At 43.5% G+C, this 23,150-nt stretch overlaps 2 protein-coding genes and 1 non-coding gene across 11 annotated transcripts in view; all 3 read right to left on the bottom strand.

The window, feature by feature from the left end:
- Window positions 1-4,736, bottom strand: part of LOC102934536 (kinesin-like protein KIF20A) — a 45,505-nt gene extending 40,769 nt beyond the window's left edge. For 4 of the 9 annotated variants that reach the window (XR_006288521.1, XM_043539602.1, XM_043539607.1 and 1 more), the window contains exons 1-4: window positions 4,676-4,722; window positions 3,344-3,496; window positions 2,032-2,106; window positions 199-318 (exon numbers count right to left, since the gene is read on the bottom strand). Coding sequence is in view for 6 of the 9 variants with exons in the window: in XM_043539602.1 (XP_043395537.1) it covers window positions 199-318; window positions 2,032-2,106; window positions 3,344-3,487 (339 nt within the window). In the remaining 3 variants the exon portion in view is untranslated. Of the gene's footprint in view, window positions 1-198; window positions 319-2,031; window positions 2,107-3,343; window positions 3,497-4,629 lie in introns of all 9 variants that reach the window. The other 5 variants (XR_006288522.1, XM_043539606.1, XR_006288523.1 and 2 more) reach the window with 3 other exon arrangements.
- Window positions 4,737-9,926: 5,190 nt separating this feature from the next.
- On the bottom strand, window positions 9,927-13,631 carry RPS20 (ribosomal protein S20). The gene is made up of 4 exons (XM_037892597.2): window positions 13,475-13,631; window positions 11,289-11,388; window positions 10,598-10,671; window positions 9,927-10,150 (listed from the first exon to the last, which is right to left on the bottom strand). The coding sequence occupies exons 1-4, from the start codon at window positions 13,475-13,477 to the stop codon at window positions 9,968-9,970; spliced, it is 360 nt and encodes a 119-aa protein (XP_037748525.1). The 5' UTR covers window positions 13,478-13,631; the 3' UTR covers window positions 9,927-9,967.
- Window positions 10,742-10,806, bottom strand: LOC114022551. The gene has a single exon (XR_003566607.1). It is a non-coding gene; the product is annotated as a small nucleolar RNA U54 (small nucleolar RNA).
- Window positions 13,632-23,150: the final 9,519 nt, after the last annotated feature.

The following is a 23,150-nucleotide window of genomic DNA, read 5'->3' as shown; positions in this document are numbered from 1 at the left end:
CCTATACATTGTGTTTTGTTTCAAAGGCAGTTGAGAAGATACCACAAGTAATTCAAATTTGAAAGGTCATAGTTAACAAGTTATACAAACAGAAATACTTTCACTATAACTAAAAATGGAAGAGCAAGCCACAACTTTGGTTTCCTATAGGGTAAAACTGCTTTCTTAGTAAAGATCATGGCATGAAGGTTAGCCTACCTTAGTGAAGGTGAACTGGTGTACAGACTGTCCAATCCCCTTTTCACTGTTTTTCATCGTAAAGGACTCTTTGGGTGCCTGTAGAGTTACTGTTTCTGGATTTTCAATAATTACACAGTCCTAAAGCAAAGACATAGAAGTTCTTCTTTCTAAAATAGCTTTCCAGAAGTGCACACCTTTGTCTACCAGAACTTCAACATTGTAAAAAATAGGTTAAAATATTTAAGAGGTGCATTAAAACTTTAATGGGACACTAACATAAGATTTGGACCAAAACATGGGCTTTGTAAAAGGTACGCTTTTACAACACCCAAGACCATTAAAAATGTTGCCAGGATCCCCTCCTCCCACTCCTATTTGCAACACACTCCGAACACCTGTAGAGTTTGCAACCCAAGCTTTGCAGTACGTACTCATGCAAGAGAGCCTGCAAACAAGATGTATTAGAAACTGACTAGTTTTCTCCATATTTTGTTTCTGGACAAAATGTAAACTATGAACTGCCTAAATAGAGCGTAAACTGGATTTGAAGAGTTTCAGTTTGAATGTAGGGTGTTATTTGTAACCTAGGAAAGGAAACTTCTAGAGTTTACACGACTTAACTTCTGCCTCTTAAGTATTATAAAACCATAACCTAATCCATTTGATAACTGTGGTAGTTAGAGCTGGGCAAATTATTTTTCGATTCACTGGCAATTCTTAAAGTTGAGGTTCAAGCAAATTGAAATCAATTTTGTTCTTAATTCTTGGTAAATTGCAAGTCAATAAAAAAAGTTGCCTTTCAGGTTGAATAAATGTTTTGTTCAACTTAACCTAACTTACTTTAAAAGATTAAATGAAGGACTCGATTCACAGGAGGAAATGGTAGTGCTCATATACCCAGTAGTCTAGTGGTTACAGCATGCAGCTAGGATGTGGGAGTCCCAAATTCAAATCCCTAATCTGGAGCAGGGACTTGAAGTCCATCTCCCCGCTGAGGGCCCTAACCAGCAGGCTACTGGCTATTTTGGTTTGGCTCTTAATCTCTCCTGTTGAAGCTGTTCCACTTTGTATAAATAATTCAATATTCATTGGAGCAGGAACTTGAACATGGATCTCCCACCTCCCAGGTAAATGCCCTAACCACTGGTACAAAAGAGGTGGGAGGGCCTAAGTAACCATATGAATCTAGACCAGAACTTTTTGGGGGGTCCAAAACTATTTTACGAGTTTCTCAAAATAGTTTCAGACAACCCAAAATAAAATATTTTGGCAAATAAAATATTTGTACAGAGAATTTCACCCAGCTCAAGTGGCAAGAGCACATTACTTCTGCTCCATCAGTCATGAAGTCATTACCTTGCATAACATGCAAGCCATGCAATATTACCATCTATTTTCCTAGAACCTGGACAAGTTTTACTGGTGCACAGCAGATATTTATTTTCTCTGTGTTCAGCCTTTAAGTTACCTGTCACATATTTTACTTTAATATGTGAAAAAAAACGATGGATTAAGGGTCAGACTTTGTACAGATGCCACATTCAGAACAGTTTATTGGACAAAATTTAATACGCTAATCTTGTTCTGGTTTGGCTTTCCACATTTATCAAATCTGTATTGTAGGAATCAGTGAGACAGTAAAGACTGCTGATAAGTAGCATATTTCTAGGAGATGGAATTGTCACTTCTGAGGCACTCAACTTTAATAGTGAGGAAAAGTGCTGTTTATTGGTTACAAAATTTAGAAACTGAAAACTTACAGAAGCTTTTTCTATTTTAGAATTCTTGAGATGAAATGCAAATGTTTTCCACGGAGGACAAAAAATAAGTCATTTATGGACAACAACTAACCTGAGATTCATTGCTTTCAAGTTCTGCTTTAGAGAAGGGTCTGACTCTCAAGTAGACTTTCAAAGGTTGATATATCTGCTCATTTGAAAAAAATATATATATAGTTAAGTCTGTAGGCCAAAGACTCAGGATTCCAGAGTTTGTTTTTACCTGCTTATATCTCTGATGTTTTTCCCCCACACCACACAATTCCATCTCATGCCACCCACATTACTGTGACTTTTGTACTAGTATCCTTCCATTTATCTTCATGTCTTCTCCAAGCTGTCCCTTATGCCTAGAACTCTTACTGTGCTAAACTATCCATCCCTTTTCATTTAAATTCTTTAAAATGTCTATTTCACACAGCCAGCCCAATGTTAATCCACCAACAGCACATTTTATATATATATTTTACAAAAAACTGAACTGCTTCCACCTTCTAGTCACTCTGCAAAGTGTATCTAAGTTGTGTTGCTTGTATAATAAATGGAAAGTCCATATCCCAGTTTTATATGGTTCAAGGCACACTACTGAGGCTCAGTAAAAAAAGAACACCTTGTGCCTATCGCCAAGCCACAAACCCTTTTATCATCCCTTCAGAAACGGTCATGGAGGTAGCCTTCTTGGTTGCTGAAGTCAGGGATGTTTCCTAGCTGCTGCTGCTGCTGCTAGCTCCCCTCCTAGCTACTAAAAGGAAAAAATAACCCAACTGGGTCTCCCCACTGTTCTCTATTAGACAGAGGGATCCCTATAATCCTTCCCTTCCCATCCAGGGTGTCTATTTAGTACCTTTCATTACCACAACTCTTCAGACTATTCCTTTCATCATCACTCTGCCAAAAAGGCAGAATGGATAGAGTGATGACCAAGAGGTACTGAAGCAGTAGACCTGTTGCTGTAGGATAGCATGACCAGTAGAAAAAAAACCTACAAGGCCAGATCTTGGCATAATGCAATAGTTATATTACAAAGTTAAAAAGGCTTGCAGGTAAAGTGCAAGAGTGTAAAACAGTTTGGTTCTCATGGTAAGAGTAAGCTAGTAATAAGAACACTAGTTTGAACTGGGCATACTCCAGATGGGTGTTGTGCAAACTTCCACGTGTACTTCTGCACTACCCTGCAATCCTTTAGTTCCTCAAATGCTTAAGACAAACATTGTAAGTACCGGTTAAAATGTTAATTTGCTGCAGGACATGATTTGTTTTTAAGTAAAGGGAAAAGGAAACAGACTTGAAAAAAGGGAGGGAGTTCACAATACAGAGAAACTTGTTATTGAGTTGTTGCTACTTAAATGCAAAGACATCATTAGAAGAAATTATTACAAACACACCCCCACCTCCTGCTGCTGTTCATCAGCATTAGGTATGACTGACAACTCCATGGGTGAGGTTTTACCCATTAAGTCCTCATAACAGGTGAAGTCCAACACGCCAGATCCTGCTGAGGATACATAGCTTCCCTCCTCATAGTCCATTCTCTTATCCTGTTCACATAGAGAGGAATAAGAAACAAAACACACATGCTCTCACATGCAAATGGTGGAGAGTATGCAAGAAACAAGGCTTTTAAGTTAAAAAATATATATATACACCTCCTGAAGGTGGGGGGGAGGATGGAGGGAGATCTAAAGACATGACCCCCAAAAAACATGTAGTTATTTACTCTTTAAAAATGCTCTGCAATGTAAAAAACATCTTTAAAACTGCAGATAGCATGAAAAAAGTCTGCAGGAAATCCAACACATTTACTATCTACAATACCAGACCAGTGACATGGGCAGTCCTGTAAATGGGTACATCTGAAAGGGATAGTTAGCACTTCTATCATTCCCTTTCCTTTGTAGCTATCAAAAGGCATCCAAAGTGTTGTGACTCACAAGGTGAGGGTGCTCAGCACCCTAACGAGATCAAACTCACAGTAAGCTCAACTCTGCCCCCCTCTTACCCCTATGCAGGGCTCCCACTGACTGCAGCTGGAGAACACATGGCACTAGGATGCAAGGGGCAGAGTTTGGCCCTAATGAACAGAGGCATAAATCTCTATAGAACCTAGGGTGATCAGATGTCCCGATTTTATAGAGGTAGTCCCGATATTTGGGGGGTTTTTCTTAGACAGGCTCCTATTATCCCCCACCCCCTGTCCCGGTTTTTCCACACTTGCTGTCTGGTCACCCTATTAGAGCCCCCTCTGTCCCCATTGACAGAGGGGAAGCAGAGGCAGTGTCTTCCCCAGGGGCCCAGTGAATCAGTGGCAGAGCCAGGAACTGCACCCAGAGCCCCGCTGCCCAGCAGCTGCCTATGGCAGAGGGAGAGCAGCTGTCCACCGAGTCTAGGTGAGAGGACGGAGCGGGCCACGGCCGGGGTCCGCCTCATCACAGGCACAGGCTGGAGGCGCGCGAGGCGCTACTAGTTTCTCCCTCAGCCGCCCCCGGGAGAGCAGCGGGGCTGTCGGCTCAGAGCGGAAGGCCCCCGGGAAAGCCGCGGGCACCAGCAGCAGCCGCCGCAGCCCCTCCCGAGCCCGGCTCCCGACGCAAGGGAGGGGGTCGGGCCGCGCGGGGGAAGGGGAGGTGCGCCCGCTCTCAGAGTCAGGGTGGTGCCACCCCTTCCCACGCGCCACCTGAGGAGAGACCGCTAGCGCCAGCTGAGCGTCGCGCGCAGCTCGCCTGCTTTCCAGCCTTGCACTCCAGCCCCCCACCGCTCACGCGCTCCAACCAGCACTTGCCTGCATCTGCCCCCACCCGCCGCCCTTTTTAGCGCGCGCGGTGCCAGCGCCTCCCCTGATTGGCCGCGGGCCCGGCCCGGTGCGCAGTAGGAGGTGCGTGTGGGAGGGGGGGAGTCCCGCCGGCGCTGCCGCCTGGGGGGGGTGGCTCGTTTTACCCTTGCCAGCGACAATCCCGTTGTGACGGTTGGGGACTGGGGTGGCGCTAAGCACCCGGACGCCCCCGGGCTGGGCTTCCAGTCACCGGTTCCTCTTTCCAGGGCTGACGGGGGGAGGGGGCAATTGTACCGGCCCGAGCTCGGGGGGAACGTCTGTAACGTGGGTGTAGTGGGGGGAGGGGAGCATTAGGTACCCGCCCCTAATGTCCCTCCAGGGCCTGCCTGGGACTGATGGATCCGCGGCTCGGACGGGCCTGGGGGGCTGAGCTCGCCGTTCACATGGGCACAGCATGGGCGGCGGCAGCAGCACGCGGCCGTTTCCCCACCCGTGGAGTCACCCCCGCCAGGACACCGCTTCCGGGCGGGACTATCATTTGTCTCCACCCTGCCTCGGCGGGCCTCGCTAGCGCGGCTACCAGCAAGGGGCAGCAGCAGCACTTGGGCTTGAACTGCGACCGCCACACAGCTCACCGGGGATAGCATCAAACGCTCCTGCAAAGCGACAGCCAGGCCGTGCCAAAGCGGGCTGGGGTTAAGCCGCTCACCCACTCACGTAGAGAGCCGGCTGGGTGTCCGGCAGAGGGCACTGGCATACCAGCCAACCCTTCGTAAAGGAAACGTGAGGTTGAGAAGCCTGGAGCTTCCCAGCCATTGTTTTCAAACAGTCTGGTTAAACCTGCATTTTTACCCAGAAAAAGAATTAAGATTAAATCCAGACTGGTTGATTATGAGATAGTCTAAAGCTAGTGGCGGCAATATTGTGGTTGCAGGAAGGCTGGGGAAGTCATTGTTAAAATGCAGGACTATTGATAGAGACTACTACTCTTTGTGCCTGGGTCTGTCACTGAGTCTGTGGCCTGGTCTACCCTACCCAGTCAGGTTGATCTTGTTCGGAGGTTCTAGCAGGGGAGGGCAGCTACAGTATACCCTTGACGAAGAACAGTACTCCTCTGTCTGGGAGGTTATCCTCTTCAACCCTGCAGCTTTGGAAGGGATGCACATGGAGCGGTGAGGGAGGAAGGGGACACCAGCCTAGCCAGCCAGATCAGCCAAATACACCCTAGCGATCAGTGGGGTGACACATTGCAGCCAGATCACCCTCACATGTAAGGCAGCTTACCTTGACCTATGGGACAGTGTTCTTCCCACCAATTTAACTCCCCCGCTACACCAACCCACTTCCACAAGAGGGTTAGGCTGATGTAGTTAGGTCAATGCAGTGTCCATGTAGACATTGCATTGCTTACATTGCATGTTGCTGCCTTTGGCAGCCTGAGCCCCGCTGCCTGGGGCAGACAGCTCAGCTTGTCAAACTGAGGGTGAAAGGGCTCCAGCTGTCAGTCTTGGGTGGTGGGGCTCTGGCTGTTGGCTTAGGGCAGTGGGACTCCAGCTGTCAGCCTAGGCTGTGGGGCACTGGCTGTCAGTGCCCCATAATGCCCCACTTAAGTTGGTGCAAGTGTTCCTGATGAGGATGTGCACGGTGGTGGCTGTAGGTCAACCTAACTTTAGTCAATTTAATTTTGTAGTGTAGACATGCCCTGACCCACACTGAAAGAACTATTACATAGGAAGCAGAGCCTCAGAGCAAGCAGGTAGCTTTAATTTCAATACTGTTCAGCATTTTCATCAGTGATATATTATGGCTGATAGAATTTGCAAATGACAAAGATTGGTAAAGTGGTAAATGATGACAGGATAGCCATATAGGTCATTCTAATTGCTTGGTAAACCAGGCCCATTCAAAGAAAATGTGCTTTAACACAGCCACATGCAGTTATATATCTCTAAGGAATGCAGAGCATATCTACAGAATGGGGGATTGTATCCTGGAAATCAGTGACTCTGAAAAGGATTTAAAAATCATAGTGGACAAGTACCTCAGCATAAGCGCTCCCTGTGATGCTGTGCACAAAAAGGACTAATGCAATGCTAGGCTGTATAAACAGGTGAGTAGGAACAGCAGAGGTGATTTTACCTCTGTATATAATTCTAATGTCCATTTTTTAAATGGAAAAAAACTGAAACTGCATAAAAGGCACAAAAAGTTTTTGAGGACAGAGTGCCTTACTGTGAGATTTAAAGAGCTCAACATGTTTGGCTTATCAAAAAACCTGAGAAAGGACTTGAGTGTAGCATGTAAGTACTTTCAAGGGCAGAAAACACCAGGCACTAAAGGACTCTCTAATCTAGCAGAGAAAAGTATAGCAAGAACCACTGGCAGGAAGCTGAAACCAGACAAATTCAAATTAGAAATTAAGCACAAAATGTTAACAGCAAAGAAAATATTTTAACAATAAAGGTAAGTGGTGGATTCTCCATCTCTTGATGGCTTCATATCGAGCCTGGATACCTTTCTGGAAGATATATGATAACCAAATAGTAGTTAGTGGGCTGAATACAAGGATAACTGGGTGAAATTTAATGACTTGAGATATAGGAGCACAACTAAATAATCTAGCAGTCTTCTGTGGCCTTAAACTCTGTCAACTTATCTATGTTTCAGTATATTCTTCTGTAAAATTTGTTGATTAATTCTTGTATTTCACAGAAGCTTCTCATAGCAAAACTATTCTTTTGGTAAAATGCTTTGAAAACTTCTCATAAAAGGTGCTATAAAAGTGCAAATAATCATTAAAAAGCCATTCATTGGCCAATCTAGAAATGTTTTACAACATAAATTGGATGGTCTAACATCTTGCAGCTGGAGTTCGACATTTATAAAATACTGAAGTATACATAATGAGTAGCTATTTCCACAACCACTTAGTTTAGGAATAGATAGCTCACTATTCTCATCCATCACAGAAACCTGTAAATTGGTGTCATTTAGGAGAATCATTGTAGAAGACTGAATTAGCTGTAAGGGATGAAGTATTTCTGAATATATACTGATTGGCATAATTGGATTCTGTAGAATTTTAAATTTTTGTTCTTAGAGGACAACATGTAATGAATTACAGTGACAGCTCATTTAGTTGGTTTATGGTGGTCAAAGCACATTGTTGGCCCCCCATCTCTCTAAGGCACTTCACTACTAGGTTGCTTGACTACTTCATTCAGTGTTCAGTATTAAATAGTTACAGGAAGAAGGGAAAAATATTTAGAAATGTTTTCTAACAGTCTGATTGGTATATAGTATATTTCACATAGTCAGAAATACTGTGTATCAGAAAGGAATTGAAGTTTGAAGACACTATGTGAAGCCCAGTCTATTCTCCAAGCATCAAAAATGCCTATTCCTGCAGGAATTTGAGTTCACAGAGCAACAGGCCCTCAAGAGTACACTAGAGTGGTGATGTGAACATATCTGCAAGGAATAAAATAGTCAAGCATTTCTTTCAGTCCTTAACTGAATTATACTGGGGATTGAAATATCAGGTCCTTCCTTCTCTTGAAGATTACTGCAAGATCTTTGAAGGCCCTTAAAGGATATACAAACCAAAAATTGGACCCGTTCCCTTTCATTGCTTTATACACAACTACACTAGGAATTCAGGTTCCATCTAACTTGGAAGACTTAGGCCAGGTCTATGCTAAAGACTTATATCAGTGTAACTAGGTTGCTCAGGGGGGGTGAAAAATCCACACCCCCGAGTGATGTAAATTACACCAACCTAACCACCCTACGCAGACAGTGCTACATCCATGGGGGAGCTTCTGCTGTTAACATAGCTGCTGCCTCTTGGGGAGGTAGATTAACTACACAAATGGGAGCTCTCCCGAATTGAATTAATTTGCAATCTGGATACAATTAACTTAAGCTTGAATAAAGACTGGGAGTGGATGTGTCATTACACAAGTAAAACTATTTCCCTGTGTTTATTTCCCCTCCCCGCCCTGTTCCTCACACGTTCTTGTCAACTGCTGGAAATGGTTGATTATCACTACAAGAGGTCCGCCCCCCCGGCTCTCCTGCTGGTAATAGCTCATCTTACCTGATTACTCTTGTTATAGTGTGTATGGTAACACCCACTGTTTCATGTTCTGTGTATATAAATCTCCCCACTCTATTTTCCACTACATGCATCCAATGAAGTGAGCTGTAACTCACGAAAGTTTATGCTTAAATAAATTTGTTAGTCTCCAAGGTGCCACAAGTACTCCTTTTCTTTTTGCGGATACAGATTAACACGGCTGCTACTCTGAAACCGTCAGCATAGTAGCTTCTTTAGTGAAGCGCTGCACTGGTGCAGTTGTACCGCTGCACATGAAGACAAGCCTCAAGACTAGTGAAATACAAGAGAAAGTTACACTTGGGAGGGGAGGGGTTTTTTTTAGTCAGCCTATTTAAAAATTAACAGCTATTTAACTTCAATGCTGAATTCACATTTGAGATTAAAGGTGTTTGTTAACTATTCAATATGCTCACTGCTTCAAATAAAGTCTCACAATAAGTATCCCCAAGACCTCTTGGTCTTCCTTAACAAGCATGATTTTAAAAAAAGTTTAGCCTCTCTTTATACATCATAAAGGAGCAAACTAAAAGGGATTTGAGCCTTTGCAGTTCACTGTTAAACCAGACTTTATCTGAGAAAAGTGACCGACTACCGCCTATAACAGTGGTCCCCAATGCGGCGCCCGCTGGGGCATTTATGTGCGCCCACCGCCAGGGCCGGCACCAAGGAACAAAGGAGAGGAGCGCATCCGCCGGAGAACATGCCGCCACACTCTTCTGAAGGCATGAATGTGCTCTTGGCCACAGAAAGGCTGGGGACCACTGGCCTATAAGAAGTTCCAGGCAAATAAAATTCACTATGAAAAATTATTTTTTTCCTTATTTTAATGTTCCTTTAGGGTTTAATGGTTATTTGAAACATTACATCACACTGCACTCCCTTCTTCAAAATACATTAAAGCAGTTCTATATTAATGGTAAACAAGAAAATAACATTCATCTCTACTGAAGTCTTGGCCAACCATTCCCCTCTAAAGGCCTAGATTCTTGATTGTTATGCCACTTTGTTTTGGTTCTTTATTCATGAAAGAATCATGATTCTAGTCACGATTCTATTTCACAAAACACAAAGCAACAGTAAAAAAGTTACAAATCAACTTTTATTAAAGTAGATGACAGGCATTTAGGCATCAGCAATAGTAACTTCAACTTCTACACCTGGTTCAATACTGATAGAAGTGATCTGCTTAACAATCTCAGAGGGACTGTGTAAGTCAATGAGACGCTTGTGGATACGCATCTGGAAACGATCCCAGGTCTTAGAACCTTCACCACAAGGTGTTTTCCTAGTAGTGATTCGCAGAGTCTGTAACAGAAAGTGGAATAGTAACCAATAAATGAAGACAGATTTATGCAGAGGTTTTGACTAGAATCAAAACTTTCTATAGCTCTAATGTAATTAAAATATTGCTTGCAGTATTTTTTACATAGTTGTCAAAAATTAGCTCTACTTATCTTAGTGGCCACTATTCACCTCCTTTTCATAGCTGGCCAAGGAGTCTTAAGTCAAAAGAGAGGAATGCAGGTAGGAAGTAGGTCAAAATCCTCTTCCGCCTTTCTCTTCAGCATGTTTTGTATTAAACAATTGAGTCATATGTTTATGCCAGCTACTAATCCATTAACTGGTTAGAGTTTAAATATATTCAATCCAGTTTAATCAGATTGTACTCCTTCTCAATTTTACTATTTGTAATTTACAAATAAAATCTTGGAGAATTAATCATGGTTTTCCTGCCACCTAAGCCGTAAGTACCTTAGTAGGCATGCGAACAGGTCCCTTCACTTTTAGATTCTTTTCTTTGGCACCTCTGATCAAGTCAGCACAGACTGTAAAAGAATACACAACTGTTTACAAATGGTTTTTTTAATTGAACTAGATATTCCACTTCACATAAAACGTTGGCTCAGAATAGCGTAAATAATAATCATAGTAATTCAGTTTACAATTTATCCTCATGGCCAACTACATATGGAATAAACTGCTCATCCCAGAATTAGTAAGGTCACTTGTAATTTTACTTTTTAGGCCTGTCCATAATGGCATTTAGACAGTGTTAGATTAACTATATAAAGACTTAAGAGTTTAAACTAAAGTGGTTTAAACACATTTTGCTTTGAGAGCATGGACCAGGCATAGCTATTTTAGCAGAGTGTTTACAACACATAGCTAAAACATTGTTCAAGAGAGTTCATAGTTAAACAGTTCGGCTAGTATGGATAAAGTAAGCATTTAAAGCAGGTTAAAGTAACAAGTTTATTCCATAGTTTACTTTATGTCACTGGCAGAGTAGGTCAATGGCTGTGGTAAAGAATTTTAAACACAATTGACAACTTATAGACTAATAACCTGTCAATTAGGGAAGTTGCCAGCTGAAGTTATGTTTTGAAACATTTGAGACTTCAAATCATAAGCAACCCTAAAAAAGAAAAGAAGGGTTACTTACCCTTCTCAAGGGACTTTACATTGCGACTCGTCAAGGTAATTCTAATTCGGTGAATTGCTACTTCCTGTTCCACAGGTGCTTTGCCACTATCTTTAAATGCCTGAAACATTAACATTATGAATATTAGAAACTAGAGCCAAACTGGTCAATATTGTATGTATGCCCCTTAAAGCATTCTACCTTCACTAAAATTGAGAACATTAGATATATCTGTAACTACAGTTTTTATAACTTTTATTAGAGTCCATATCAAAAGGATTCTGAATGGGGGGGAAGGGTAAGAATCCAGTTTCAGAGACAGCATTTTGTACAGTTACTCTAACAATTATGCATCTTGGAAAATATCAGAAACACCCCACTGACTTGTGTCTTTATGGAACATGCCATCTAGCCACCTCCAAAATAAATACTTTAATCATACAGGGCAAGTCTACACTAAAAATTAAGTTGATGTAAGTTATGTTGTCATACAGCCGCCACAGTAATTGAATTGGTTTTACAAGTACACACTATGCTCCTTGTGTCAGTCGTGCATGTCTTCACAGGAGCTCTTGCACCGATTAACTGCTACTGTGGGGGATTGTGGGATGGTTTCTGAAAGGTAGCAGGTCTATATAGTGTCTGCACTGACCTTGCATCAACCTAACTACATAAACTTAAGGGCTATGCCTCTCATGGAGGTGGAGTTATTAAATGGATGTAGTGGGCAAGTTACATTGGTGGGAGCTTTATTTTAGTGTAGGCAGAGTAAGCTGCCTTACATCTACCTAACTCTGTAGCGTAGACCAGGCCTAGTATGTAGTGTTGTGTCAGTCTGATTATTAGAAAGACAAAGGGTGTGAGAGACAAGGTTTTGAGTTATACAGAGCTCTTCCTTGGGTCTGGGAAGGGTACTCAGTGTTACAACTAAATATAAATCAAACAGATAGCTCTGAGTACCTTTCCCAGACCTGAAGAGCTCTGTGTACCATGAGGGCTCGTCTCTTTCGCCAATAGAGGTTGGTACAATAAAGATATTACCTCCCCCACCTTGTCTCTTTAAGCATGTAGACACATACAAATCTGTCATACAGTTTAACCAGTGTTTGTTTCACAGCAAGAATTCAAAAAGAAAAATGCCAGTACCATAGGCGTAATGCAGGTAGGCGATAAACAACAAAGAGGTGTGTGATCAACAAATCACAGATGTGCATCTATCAGGAGACTGATTTAAATTCATTTGGGAAATGACAACTACACTAGTATACTTGCTCTGACTTCTTATGAAATAGCAAATAAAATGAATAATTAAGTAACAATAAAGAAAGAACAATCTAATGTATAACTTCTGCAATGTGCTACTTAGAGAGATCAGAAAGACAATCCCTGTATTAAGTGATTTAGGTCAACAGTATATAAGTATTTTATTGTTGCTATTGTATTTTTATATACGTGGCAGGCACCCTTTCTTTTGATAGTAATACATACTAGGATTTTTTTTAAAGTACTTGTATCTGTTTTGCAAATAGCACTGTGTTGTAATCCCATTAATGATATAAAGTTTAACAGCTAATGAAAGAGGGGTCCAAGGGCAGCAGAGGTACACCACATAGGATCGCCAATTTAATTTGTAAGAGCTATTTAGCTTTGACTCACTGGCTTTCTAGAGTAGATAAAACTACAGGGGAAACAAGATACAGCCACAGAAAGATGTTTTCGTGATTTCCCAAGAATCCAACCCTTCCCCCCCCGGAACTGGCAGCGTTTTTCATGGAGGGGCAGAGCTGGCGAAGCTCAGGGTGCAGCACAGACGCAGCCTGTTTGAGGGAGGCCGTTTCCCCAGCGCTGGGGTGCCTACTGGCCAAAGCGGGCAGGAGCGAGACATGTGAAAGAGCGTCCCCGAAACCCCAAGCTCCAAAGTGCCCCGGCAGCTCCCTCGCCGCCGGGCAGCGTCTCCCCCCGCTTCCCCGTTAGCGCCGGCGGTCGCTGCCGCTGGGGTCTTGCCAGCCCGCCACTTCTGTCGGGATCAGCGCCGGTAGAGGAGAAAGGCCCCGATGTAACAAACGACAGCGAGGCCGGGAGCCGCCGCCCCGCGGGGCTCGGGCGAGCCGACAGGCAGGGAGCACGCGGCGAGTAGAGGCCTGGCAGAGCGCTAGCAGCCGCGCGGCAGTGGGGAAGCGCCACGCGCCCTTCCCCGGCCCGCTCACCATGGCTGCACAGAGTCCTCCTGACCGACTTATTCCCGGGCGGGGCGGCGCGGCCCAGCGAACAGCGGTGAGTCAGGAGCGCGGCGAGCAGCAGCGGCTGCGGCGGCGTCACTCACAGCAGAGGCAGAGGGGCGGGCGCGCGGCGCTTATATAGCAGCCCTCCATACGGGCATCGCGCGACAGCTGACGCCAGCCAGGGCCGCGCCGCGCCGCCCCGCCCCTGCCTGGCGCTGGGGTCAGGCAGGCTGTAGCAGCGAGCGGGTCGGGCGGGGGCGGTGCACCGTCGGGCTGCGCAGCCCGCCTGCCGAGCCGAGCAGCAAGGCTGCCAGGGCATAATAAAGCCTGAGCCTGGGCGGGAGTTGTACCGCGTGTGCCAGCCCAACCCCGCGCACCTGCCCGCCCCTGAGCTCGGCCTCCCCCCCGAGCCCCCTGCGCTGCTCGCCACCTCTCCGCCCGGGGCTGAGGGGGTGGAGGCGGCTCTTAGCTGGCAGCCCTAGCCCTAGGGTCGATGGTGGTGGCCGCAGCCAGAGTCGAGCCTGCGCAGGCAGGGCTGTGTTTGTGACAAAAATCTGTAACGGCTGGGGGTGGTCAGGCCTCGAATAGATACGTGCCGAGAGGCTCAGCGCCTGTTTTCAAAAGGAAAATTACCGGATTTAACTGAACACATGAATGTTTGGGGTGATGTGTAATTAGCGTTGTCGCTCGGGGTTCTCAAAGGATTGTTATTGCAGCATCGCCTCAAGCAATTGATTTCTCCTAACTTAAAGCAAGGATGGAAAGATAAAAAGGTTGAAAAACACCTCAGCCACTCACACTGACTTTGTTTGCCAGCGAAAAGTCTGTGGTAGGAGCTACTTCAAACTGACAGTTTTTAAATACAATTGGTCAACTTTTCAATTTTAAAAGGCCAAATCCTGCCCCCTTTGTCCAGCCTCAGCATTTCAATTTTGTGCTGTATGTGGCCGCAGAGGCAGGAGGAGATATCCTTTCTCCCTTCCCCCTCCTGCCACACACACACAGTACAAGAGCAGCAAGTACCCCACTCTCAGCCTTTGTACCGATCCTCACAGGGTAGATACAGCACCACAGTGGTTCCTTTAGCTTTAAATGTGTAGGCCCTTGCAAGATGGCAGTCTAAAATTGTTAAGATCTGGACTTTAAAAGTAGTAATTATAGCCAAAAATAATTCATTAAAAAGTCTCCATAATTTAAAGTAACATTCTTTAAATGAAAAACACTAGGCAAATATTATTTGTTTGTGTGACAGTAATGCCTAATGCCCAAGTTGTGGATCAAGGCCCTTGGGCTAAGTGCTGTTCAATCACACAGCAAAGAAGCAGACCCTGCCCCAGAGCACTTACAATCATTTTAAATTCCATTCTTGATTAATAGAGTTGGCTGTTGTAGGAACTAAGTTGCTTTAAATGGTGATGAACCTGTTCCTGTCTATTCATGCAAGGTATTTATATTATAGCCACTACTATAGTATCTAGGAGCAAAAAAGGAACAGAGGTAATCGAGCCTTCCTATTTCAAATTCCACTGCTTATACATCCCAGGCTTGCATTGGTGCTTTAGACACAGTGTTGCAGTGGGTGCTTATGTTCACCTGATTATCCACTATGACCCACACATCTTTTTCAGAGTGTCTGCTTTCCAGGATAGTCCCTGCTCCTGTAAACACAACTTACATTCTTTGTTCCTAGATGTCATACTTGGTGAGGACCCACCAGCACCAGAATGTGATTTTGGACACTTTGAGAGATCCAGGTGCAGAAACCTCTGCAGTGCACAATGAGGAGGGAGTGGGGGAGGACCAAGAAAGGGACACAAGCCATTCAGCAAGCCAGGTGTTGTTTGAAACTCAGTGAGAGTCAAGCCATCTTGCTGGGTGAGCGCTGATGAGCCTGATAACATGAAAGGGAGCTCAGCTAAATGTATAGATGTACTGTTCCTTATAAGCAATTTTTTTTAACCTTTTTGTTGCCCAAAACCTCCTCTCCCTCTCGCCACCTACTCTTCTTCTTCTTTTTAAAAATGACACCCATCCTATCCATGATTTAGGTAACCTGTAAAATGTTAGAAAATTTTTAAAAAATATGGCAGTCCAAGTTACACAGCCTGCATTAGATCACTGTCCTGTGGTTGGCAAGAGGTGGCATCCGCTTCTCCATGTTAAGCTAGCCAGGGGGCCAGGCAAAGTATTTTGCGTAGCTCAACAGGGGTGCTCCTTGTATCCTCTTGAACAAACTCAATGAAACTTTCATGGAGCTACTTTTCAGCCCTCTCCCAAATATTCTGAAGGATAACTGCCTTGTTTCTTCCCCTGTGATAGAGGAAGAAACCATTGTGCCACAGCATTCTGCCATTAATTTTGCACACACCATTTCAACAGGCTAGCGGCATACAAGCTGAGGGAGCTTCACGATGTCAGTGGCAGCTGTGTCCTCTGGGCCTTTATCAAACTCAGAAGTGAGATATCAGCCAAAATCACCACTGCCTATAAAAATATTCTCAATATTCACTCCATTTTCCCATTACTGACACGGAGGGGCACCCACTGTCTAAACCTTCCAAGCAACACTCCTCCAGGACTCCCAGTAGTCTATACTCACCATTGCTTGAGCTGCAAATTTATGTAACAAGGGGCTCTGAAACTAAAGTGAAAAATATCATTTCTTATTAAAGGTCTTTTTAGGAATAGTGTAAGGGAGTTTAAGACATCTTTTACTTTCTGTTGTGACTGTAAATCTAATGCTGTATCTGTTTGTTTTAATCAGCAGCCTCTGGCATGGTGGCCTTAAGAGATGCCCCTTCTATGCCTGCTGAACTTTTGACCTTGATCAGGTGAAGAAAGAAGCAGATCAGGAAGGATATGTTCTGTGAGATCCTCCAGTCCTGTACAGCTGCTGATCGCGAGCACAGGGATTGGAGGGGCCGAATGGCCAAGAGCAGGGGGAAGAACCAGGAATGGACGGAGTGGTTACTGAAGGAACGACAAAGGAACAGAGAGGTGCTTCAGTAATTTCACCAGGACATAACAACTTTGCTTAAGCAACACACACAGATGTTGCCGAAAATTATTGTGCTAACTACCCCAAGGCTTCGTACATAGCAGCCTTTCCGATTCATGGAAAACTCCATTTGCTGCTTCCTGTACCCATAGCATCACAGGTTGCAGCATGACATGAACCCTTTCCTCTAATCACTCTGTGGTAAGGGAAAATAAGGACAACCATGACTTAAAAACAAGTAGTACACTGTAGTGTAACATGAATGAAACATTGTAATATGTTTTTAATATGCAATTATGTTAATTGTTTATTTTTTATAAGTTTGGGTCAGCCTCTTACAGTACTTCTGTATTTACACTTTAGCTTTATTTCCTGTTTACATTCACCCAATAAAGTTCTGTTTTTGAAGTATATTTGTTTGTACCAAGCATAAATGCCACATTACAACATTAATAAGGGGAGTCAATAACCCTTGACCGTACAATGAACATATTCAAGGTCTGTGCGCCCAAAGGCACACTAGTTCAGAAAAGTATCATACAACACTGCTATGGCGAACTATAAAATAACATGTTAACAGCCTCCTCAACCATATAGCTCCATCACTGGCTCTTTTAATAGCCCTGTCTGCCTGTTCAAATTCAGCAGAGAGCCAGTCCACCTCTCCCCTGCTGGAAGCCTTTTCCCCTTTGCCTCAGAAATATTATGTAATACAGAACATGCAGCAATAATGATAGGAATGTTTGCCTCAGTGAGATCAAATCTAGCCATTAAATATCCCCACTGAGCTTTAAATATACCAAAAGCACGTTCAACAGTCATCCTGCACCTGCTGAGCTGTATTTAAATCTTTCCTTGGGTCTGTTGAGGTGGCCAATGTAGAATTTCAAGAGACAAAGGAGCAAGGAGTAGATGGTGTCCCCCAGAATCACTATGGGCATGTGGGAGTCAGGGAAAAATATCCCTGCTAGCAGCCTTTGGAAAAATGCTATGTTCTTGCAGATGCAAGCATCATGCATCTTCCTTGACCAGCCCACACTGAGCCACTAGCACTTGCGTAACATGGAAAAAGGTACCCCTTTGGTTTAGATACTCACTGGCAAGATGGGTTGGTGCCTCCAGCTCAGCTCAGGCTGCTGCTCTCTTTAGCTATGCCCTACTGTGGCTCAGGCAGCTCCAGCTCACATGGAGGACAGGCCCCCAGGCTCCTCACTCCCTCATTGGCATGCCTACCCAGTCAATCAGGCTGACCTGGAGCTTTGGCATCTCTCCATTGGCCCTGGAATCAGGATCCTGATGACAATTCCTCCTTCCCTTTTCTTTTGGTATTCGATGAGGGTCAAACAAACAAACCCATTAAATTTCAGTAAGTGACCTTAGAAGACAGCCTGCTGCCTTTTTCACCATCTGGCGTTTTTGTGACCTCGATCACAAGCTTTGGGTAAAGAGTTATAGTCCCATGTTGAAGTGACAAATCACAGTAGTTTGGACTTTAATACTAAGCAATATAATTCCCTGGCCCGTCAGACGTGGAAGAAGGTATTTCTTGATATCCAAAGTGCCTACCTCTCAAGAAGTAGCCCAAGGCATCTTAAGGACTAGATGGCTAATGCTCTCAACAGAGTACCTCAATCGAGTGTCTCATCTAGCCTCTCTCAGTTGTTTCCCTCATCCTATCAACTTCACTTCCCTATTTCCTGCACTTACTTGAACCAGTTTTTTTTTTCTGGTACTGAACATTTTTTCAGGACTGGGACGTGTGAAAGTGCTGTCTGTGGCTGAGGAGAGGGAGATTTCAGATGAGGTGTCATGAGGACATTGGTGCTACTGGAACATTAGAGCAGCATATTGGTGGCATCTCACACTTACCTACCATGTAGATGTTAATAAAAAGAAAGGGGAAAGGTTTGTACTCCGAGTTTCAACATATCATACCCCTGAGGAAGAACAGTAAGTACTTTTCCTAACTCTTTGGAATCTGGTTGAGAGGAGAAATTGAAGCCAGGTCAATGATGCTCCACCTTTTGTGACCTATATTACTCACACTGTGGCTTGACAGAAGCAGGACTAGTAAAAGGTCAGGTAAAGCTTAGGACTCAGAAGAAAACAAGATGTGTTGGTGTTCAAGCTCTGATCAGAAACAGGAACTAAATTGAAGAAATCATTACCTGGAACAGCTGGCCGGATTAACAATGTAGCATGAAAATGATCCAAGAGGCATCAAATATTAAGAAGTTTGAGTTTCAAAGGGCTTACCCATTTCTCTCTGAAAAGTTAATGTAGCAAAGAAGCAGTTGTAGTCTACCATTTAAATTAAGAGGTTGTGGTTAGGAAAAAAAGCAACTATAGAGTCTGTACTGTGGTCTCACACACCAGTGCAGTTAAGAGCTTCTGGATCTGTATAGCACAGTTCCTAAAGGTTTTCTTTGACTTTCACTTAATCTTACCACAGTAGTTCAGAAAATGCATACTTAATAAAAGCATATTTTCTACATTCTCATGCACACAACATACAGATAGTTCTGTTTCTACAACATAAAAGAACACGGATTATTTAGCATCCGATGACACATATCAATGTATTTCCCCCCTTTTACTTTACCATTTAAACTACCATTTTAGTTGTCCTGCAAACAAGAACTAAAAGAAACACTTATGCCTTCCAATTCCACACATGCATGCTCCCACCTGATGACAACAGGAGTTCCATCCACAAAACAGGGTGAAATGCTGGGTTTGCACATTTATCACTGAAAGAGAAGTTATCATTGTTTTAAGGGCTTGGAAGACTGTGGTCATGCAAATAGAGCTGATCCTGAAGTATGTGTAGAAAGCAGTTTGGGGCATGATAACCACTTACTGCCATATAAAAAAGCGTTGCTCACTCTTGCGCCTCTTTTTTATTTTTTGCAAGCCTAATGATATTTATTTGTCTTAATGAGCTAGCTCTTGGAGTCATGTGACTACATAATTTTGTAAAAGCTTTAATTTTTAAAAAATTTCTAACCCCCATGGCTGCAGGGAAAAAATTTGGAACCTGATGACTCAAAAACCAGTAAGAAAATAAAAACTGAAAGTATTAGTCTCATGATCTTTGAATGCTTGCATATGGCAATGCTACATTAACTGTGAACCAGGACAGTCAGTTTCCACGTGTAAGATGAGGAAACTGCATAGGAGGTTATAAAACTTACTCCCCCACCTTTAGCAGCCTGGTGCAGATCCTAGGACCAGTTCCTGGAAAGACTTGCACACACTTAACTTTACATACTACAGGTAGTCCCAACGAAACAGAGCCTATTCATAGTGCATAAAGTGAAGCACATGTATGTCTTTGCAGAATCGAGGCTCTGCTCTGGCTACTTTTCCATCTGGATCTTCAGGCAGTACTGCAGCTGCTGTGCTGCTCTAGTGGAGTGTAGTTGAGGCTCAGTTCTTTGATGTTCTCTTGAGAGAAATTGCTGTGAAGGTGTGTCCTCCAGTTATAGGGTGGGGTATATATTGATCTTTGGGTTGGTGCAACCTCTGTTCTCATTGCCATTCCCATTTTGAAACAGTTTGGAGATGGCTTTATATGCTGTGTGAACCATTCAGTTTCCCTGTCAAGGGAAGAGTGGGGTCTCCCATACACTCCCCCTCCCCGCACCTTTCCTCCTCCTGGAATTTAGGAGGCACTGTCTCCCAGCTGTGGTCCCTCAACACCCTGCTGTAAGTCACTGGCCACTGAACCAAACTGTAAACCCTGTATATAATGGAAGCTACTTCAAGCCAGAGGGTGCAGCAGCACCCCTAGTTCCAGCATCTATCTGGCTGGGGTTGTGGGGAGCTGAACCTTACTTAAGCCTCCTTATATTTCTGAAGTTTTAGTTTTGTTTTCTGCACAGAGAAATCTTCTAACTTCTTAAAAGAAAAATAAAACAAATGAAACTATGACAGGCAACCATCTCCGGGCACCTCCTTGTAGCACTACATGGCTCTGCAGGTGCAGTGCTCTCAGCTCCCTGTTGGTTCTTATAAGAATTTACTGTCAGGCCAGAACACTAAAAAATCCCCTCCCCATCCACACTCTTTGTGAGGTCCATTTATTAAGTCTCTTATGGTATTTCAAGTTAGCCCTTAGTGCCTCAAGTCCAACCTTTATTCCCCTTGAATCAGGGATCCCCTTGAGCCACTGTCCTTTGTCTGGGCCTGGGTGATTCTTTGGGTAGGTTTCCCCTACTTGAATCAGTAGAGCAGGACAGGTAATGGACTTTTTCATTCCCTGGCACTTCCAGGGAGAAAAAAGTTTTGTTTTGGATCAAACGAAAAATAAAATTTTTATCAAATCAAAAAAGTCAACTTTTTTTGAATGAGGTCAAATAAAATAAGAACTCAACATTTAGTTTTTATTTTGGGCTTTTTAACAAAAGTAAAGGAGAACTAGGTTTACAACATGCAGCAGGCGGAGGGGTGCCCCCCTTATAACTTAGCCCAGTGGTTAGGGCATCTCTGTGGGAGGCCTGGGTTCAATTTCTTTGTCAGGATTACTGGCTTAGTGGATAGGGGAGAAGCAGTAGATCTGATATCTTGATTTTAGTGAGGGTTTTGACACAATCCCACATGACAGTCTCATAAGCAAATTATAGAAAATATGGTGAGTGTGCAAGTGGTTGGAAGACCACAGTCAAAGAGTAGTTATCAAGAGTTCATTGGCAAACTGGGAGAGCATAGTTAATGGGGTCCTACAGGAGTCAGTGTAGGGTATGCTTATAAAATTTGCAAATGACACCAAGGGGGGGCGGGTTTGCAAGCACTTTGGAGGACAGGACTAGAATTCAAAAGGACCTTAAATTGGAGAATTAGTCTGAAATCAACAAGATGAAATTCAATAAAATAAATGCAAAGAACTTCACTTAGGAAGAAAAAACAATCAAAACACGTAACTACAGCATACAGGAATAACTGGCTAGGTGAAAAGGATCTGCGGGTTATAGTGGATCACAACTTAAATATAAGTCAACAATATGGTGCAGTTGCCAAAAAAAAAAAAGGGGGGGGGGGAAGGAGGCAGCGCTAATATTCCAGGGTATATTAACAGAAGTGTCTTCTATATAAGACAAGAGGTAATTGTCCTTTCTACTCAGCAGTGGTGAGGCCTCAGCTGGAATACTGGATACAGTTATGGGTACCCCCCCCCCCTTTAGAAAAAGATGTGGAAAAACTGGAGTCCAGAGGAGAGTAGCAAAAATGGTGAAAGGTTTAGAAACCTGACCTATGAGGAAAGGTTAAAAAAAAAGCTAGGCATGTTTAGTCTTGAGAAAAGATAACCGAGGGGGGAAACCTCGTAACAGTCTTCAACTATATTAAGGGACCTTATAAAGAAGAATTTGATCAACTTTTCTCCTTGTCCACTGTAGGTAGGACAAGAAGTAATGGGCTTAATCTGCAGCAACGGAGATTTAGGTTAGAAATGAGGAAAAACTCACTATAACAATAGTTAAGCACTGGAACAGGCTTCTAGAGGTGGTTGTGGGATCCCCATCATTGGAGGTTTTTAAGAACAGGTTGGAGAAACACCTGTCAGAGCCAACTAGGTTTATTCCATCCTGCCTCAGCACAGGCAGCTAGACTTGATGACTTCTTGATGTCCCTTCTATCCCTACATTTCTATGATTCTATGAATTCCCCCCTCTATCTGACAAGAGATTTGAACTTAAGGGTCCCAAAATTGCAGGAGTGGCCTAGCCACTGAGCTAGTCTGGTAGAGTTCTTTTTCAATCTCCCCAGTGCACTTGTTTCACTTTCTGTACACAGTCATGGATCTAGGGATGAGAACCACTTCCAAAAGCCAGACACTCTTACTCTCTTTCCCTGGCCCACATGACTAGTTCTTGACATTCTGAATTACTATGAATTGCAGTGAATAGTCATGTGGGCCAGAGAAAGAAAGAATGACACCCTAGCTATCCAGGTTCACAGTGCATTATCTGGGCTCATGAAGGTACAACATTTTCACTCCACCTGCCATGGCCACCTCAGGATTTGAGCCCATGACCTCCTGCATTAGGAGCAAGAAGCCATACCCCTATGCCACCAGCAGCAAAACTTTAGGTAAGCTTAATTTTTGAGTAAATAGAAGTTTACTGCTGGTTTAATAAGACAAATAAAATGCTTAAGCGTTCTATGGAATACCCATTCTTATAGTTACCCCAGTTTCTATTTAACAGGGTACAAGATAGAATAACCAGGACAGTTTGCAGTTCTCTAGTAATGTCTTTTTGCCATATTCTTGTCTGCTCAATACACGTAAGTAAGCAGTATTTTAATAAGGCTTTAGTATATGAGAGATGAATAATCTATTAGTATGCCACCAGCAATACCTGGAAACTGCATTTTTCAGTCTGGATGTTTGTCTCATCACTACGTTGCTGAGACAATTATCAGAGGATTTTTGTATCTCTTTATTTTCATCATATTATAACCCTAATAAACATGGCCACAAAAATATTTTTTTCTAAGCAGGCAATTTTAGAGATACAGACAGATAACTCAATATTTATGGTCTCCTAGAGCTTTCAAATAGGACTTTTTTCCCCTGGAGTCTTCTCATTCTGACTCCTTTAAAAAGGAGGCTTCCCTCTCCCCAGACAAATTCAAAAGAAAAAAAAAATACAAGTCTAATCT

The sequence above is a fragment of the Chelonia mydas genome, chromosome 2 (assembly GCF_015237465.2).
Source record: "Chelonia mydas isolate rCheMyd1 chromosome 2, rCheMyd1.pri.v2, whole genome shotgun sequence".
Taxonomy (NCBI): Eukaryota; Metazoa; Chordata; order Testudines; family Cheloniidae; genus Chelonia; species Chelonia mydas.
Note: the sequence above shows the minus strand (reverse complement) of the source record. Positions and strands in the feature narration are given on the sequence as shown.

What these genes read in the sequence shown, in the direction of transcription:
- RPS20 (XM_037892597.2), bottom strand. An exon ending in TGTAAAGTCCCTTGAGAAGG is followed by an intron (nt 10,672 to 11,288) that starts GTAAGTAACCCT and finishes ATTCTTTTACAG; the next exon opens with TCTGTGCTGACTTGATCAGA. An exon ending in CTGTTCGCATGCCTACTAAG is followed by an intron (nt 10,151 to 10,597) that starts GTACTTACGGCT and finishes TTTCTGTTACAG; the next exon opens with ACTCTGCGAATCACTACTAG.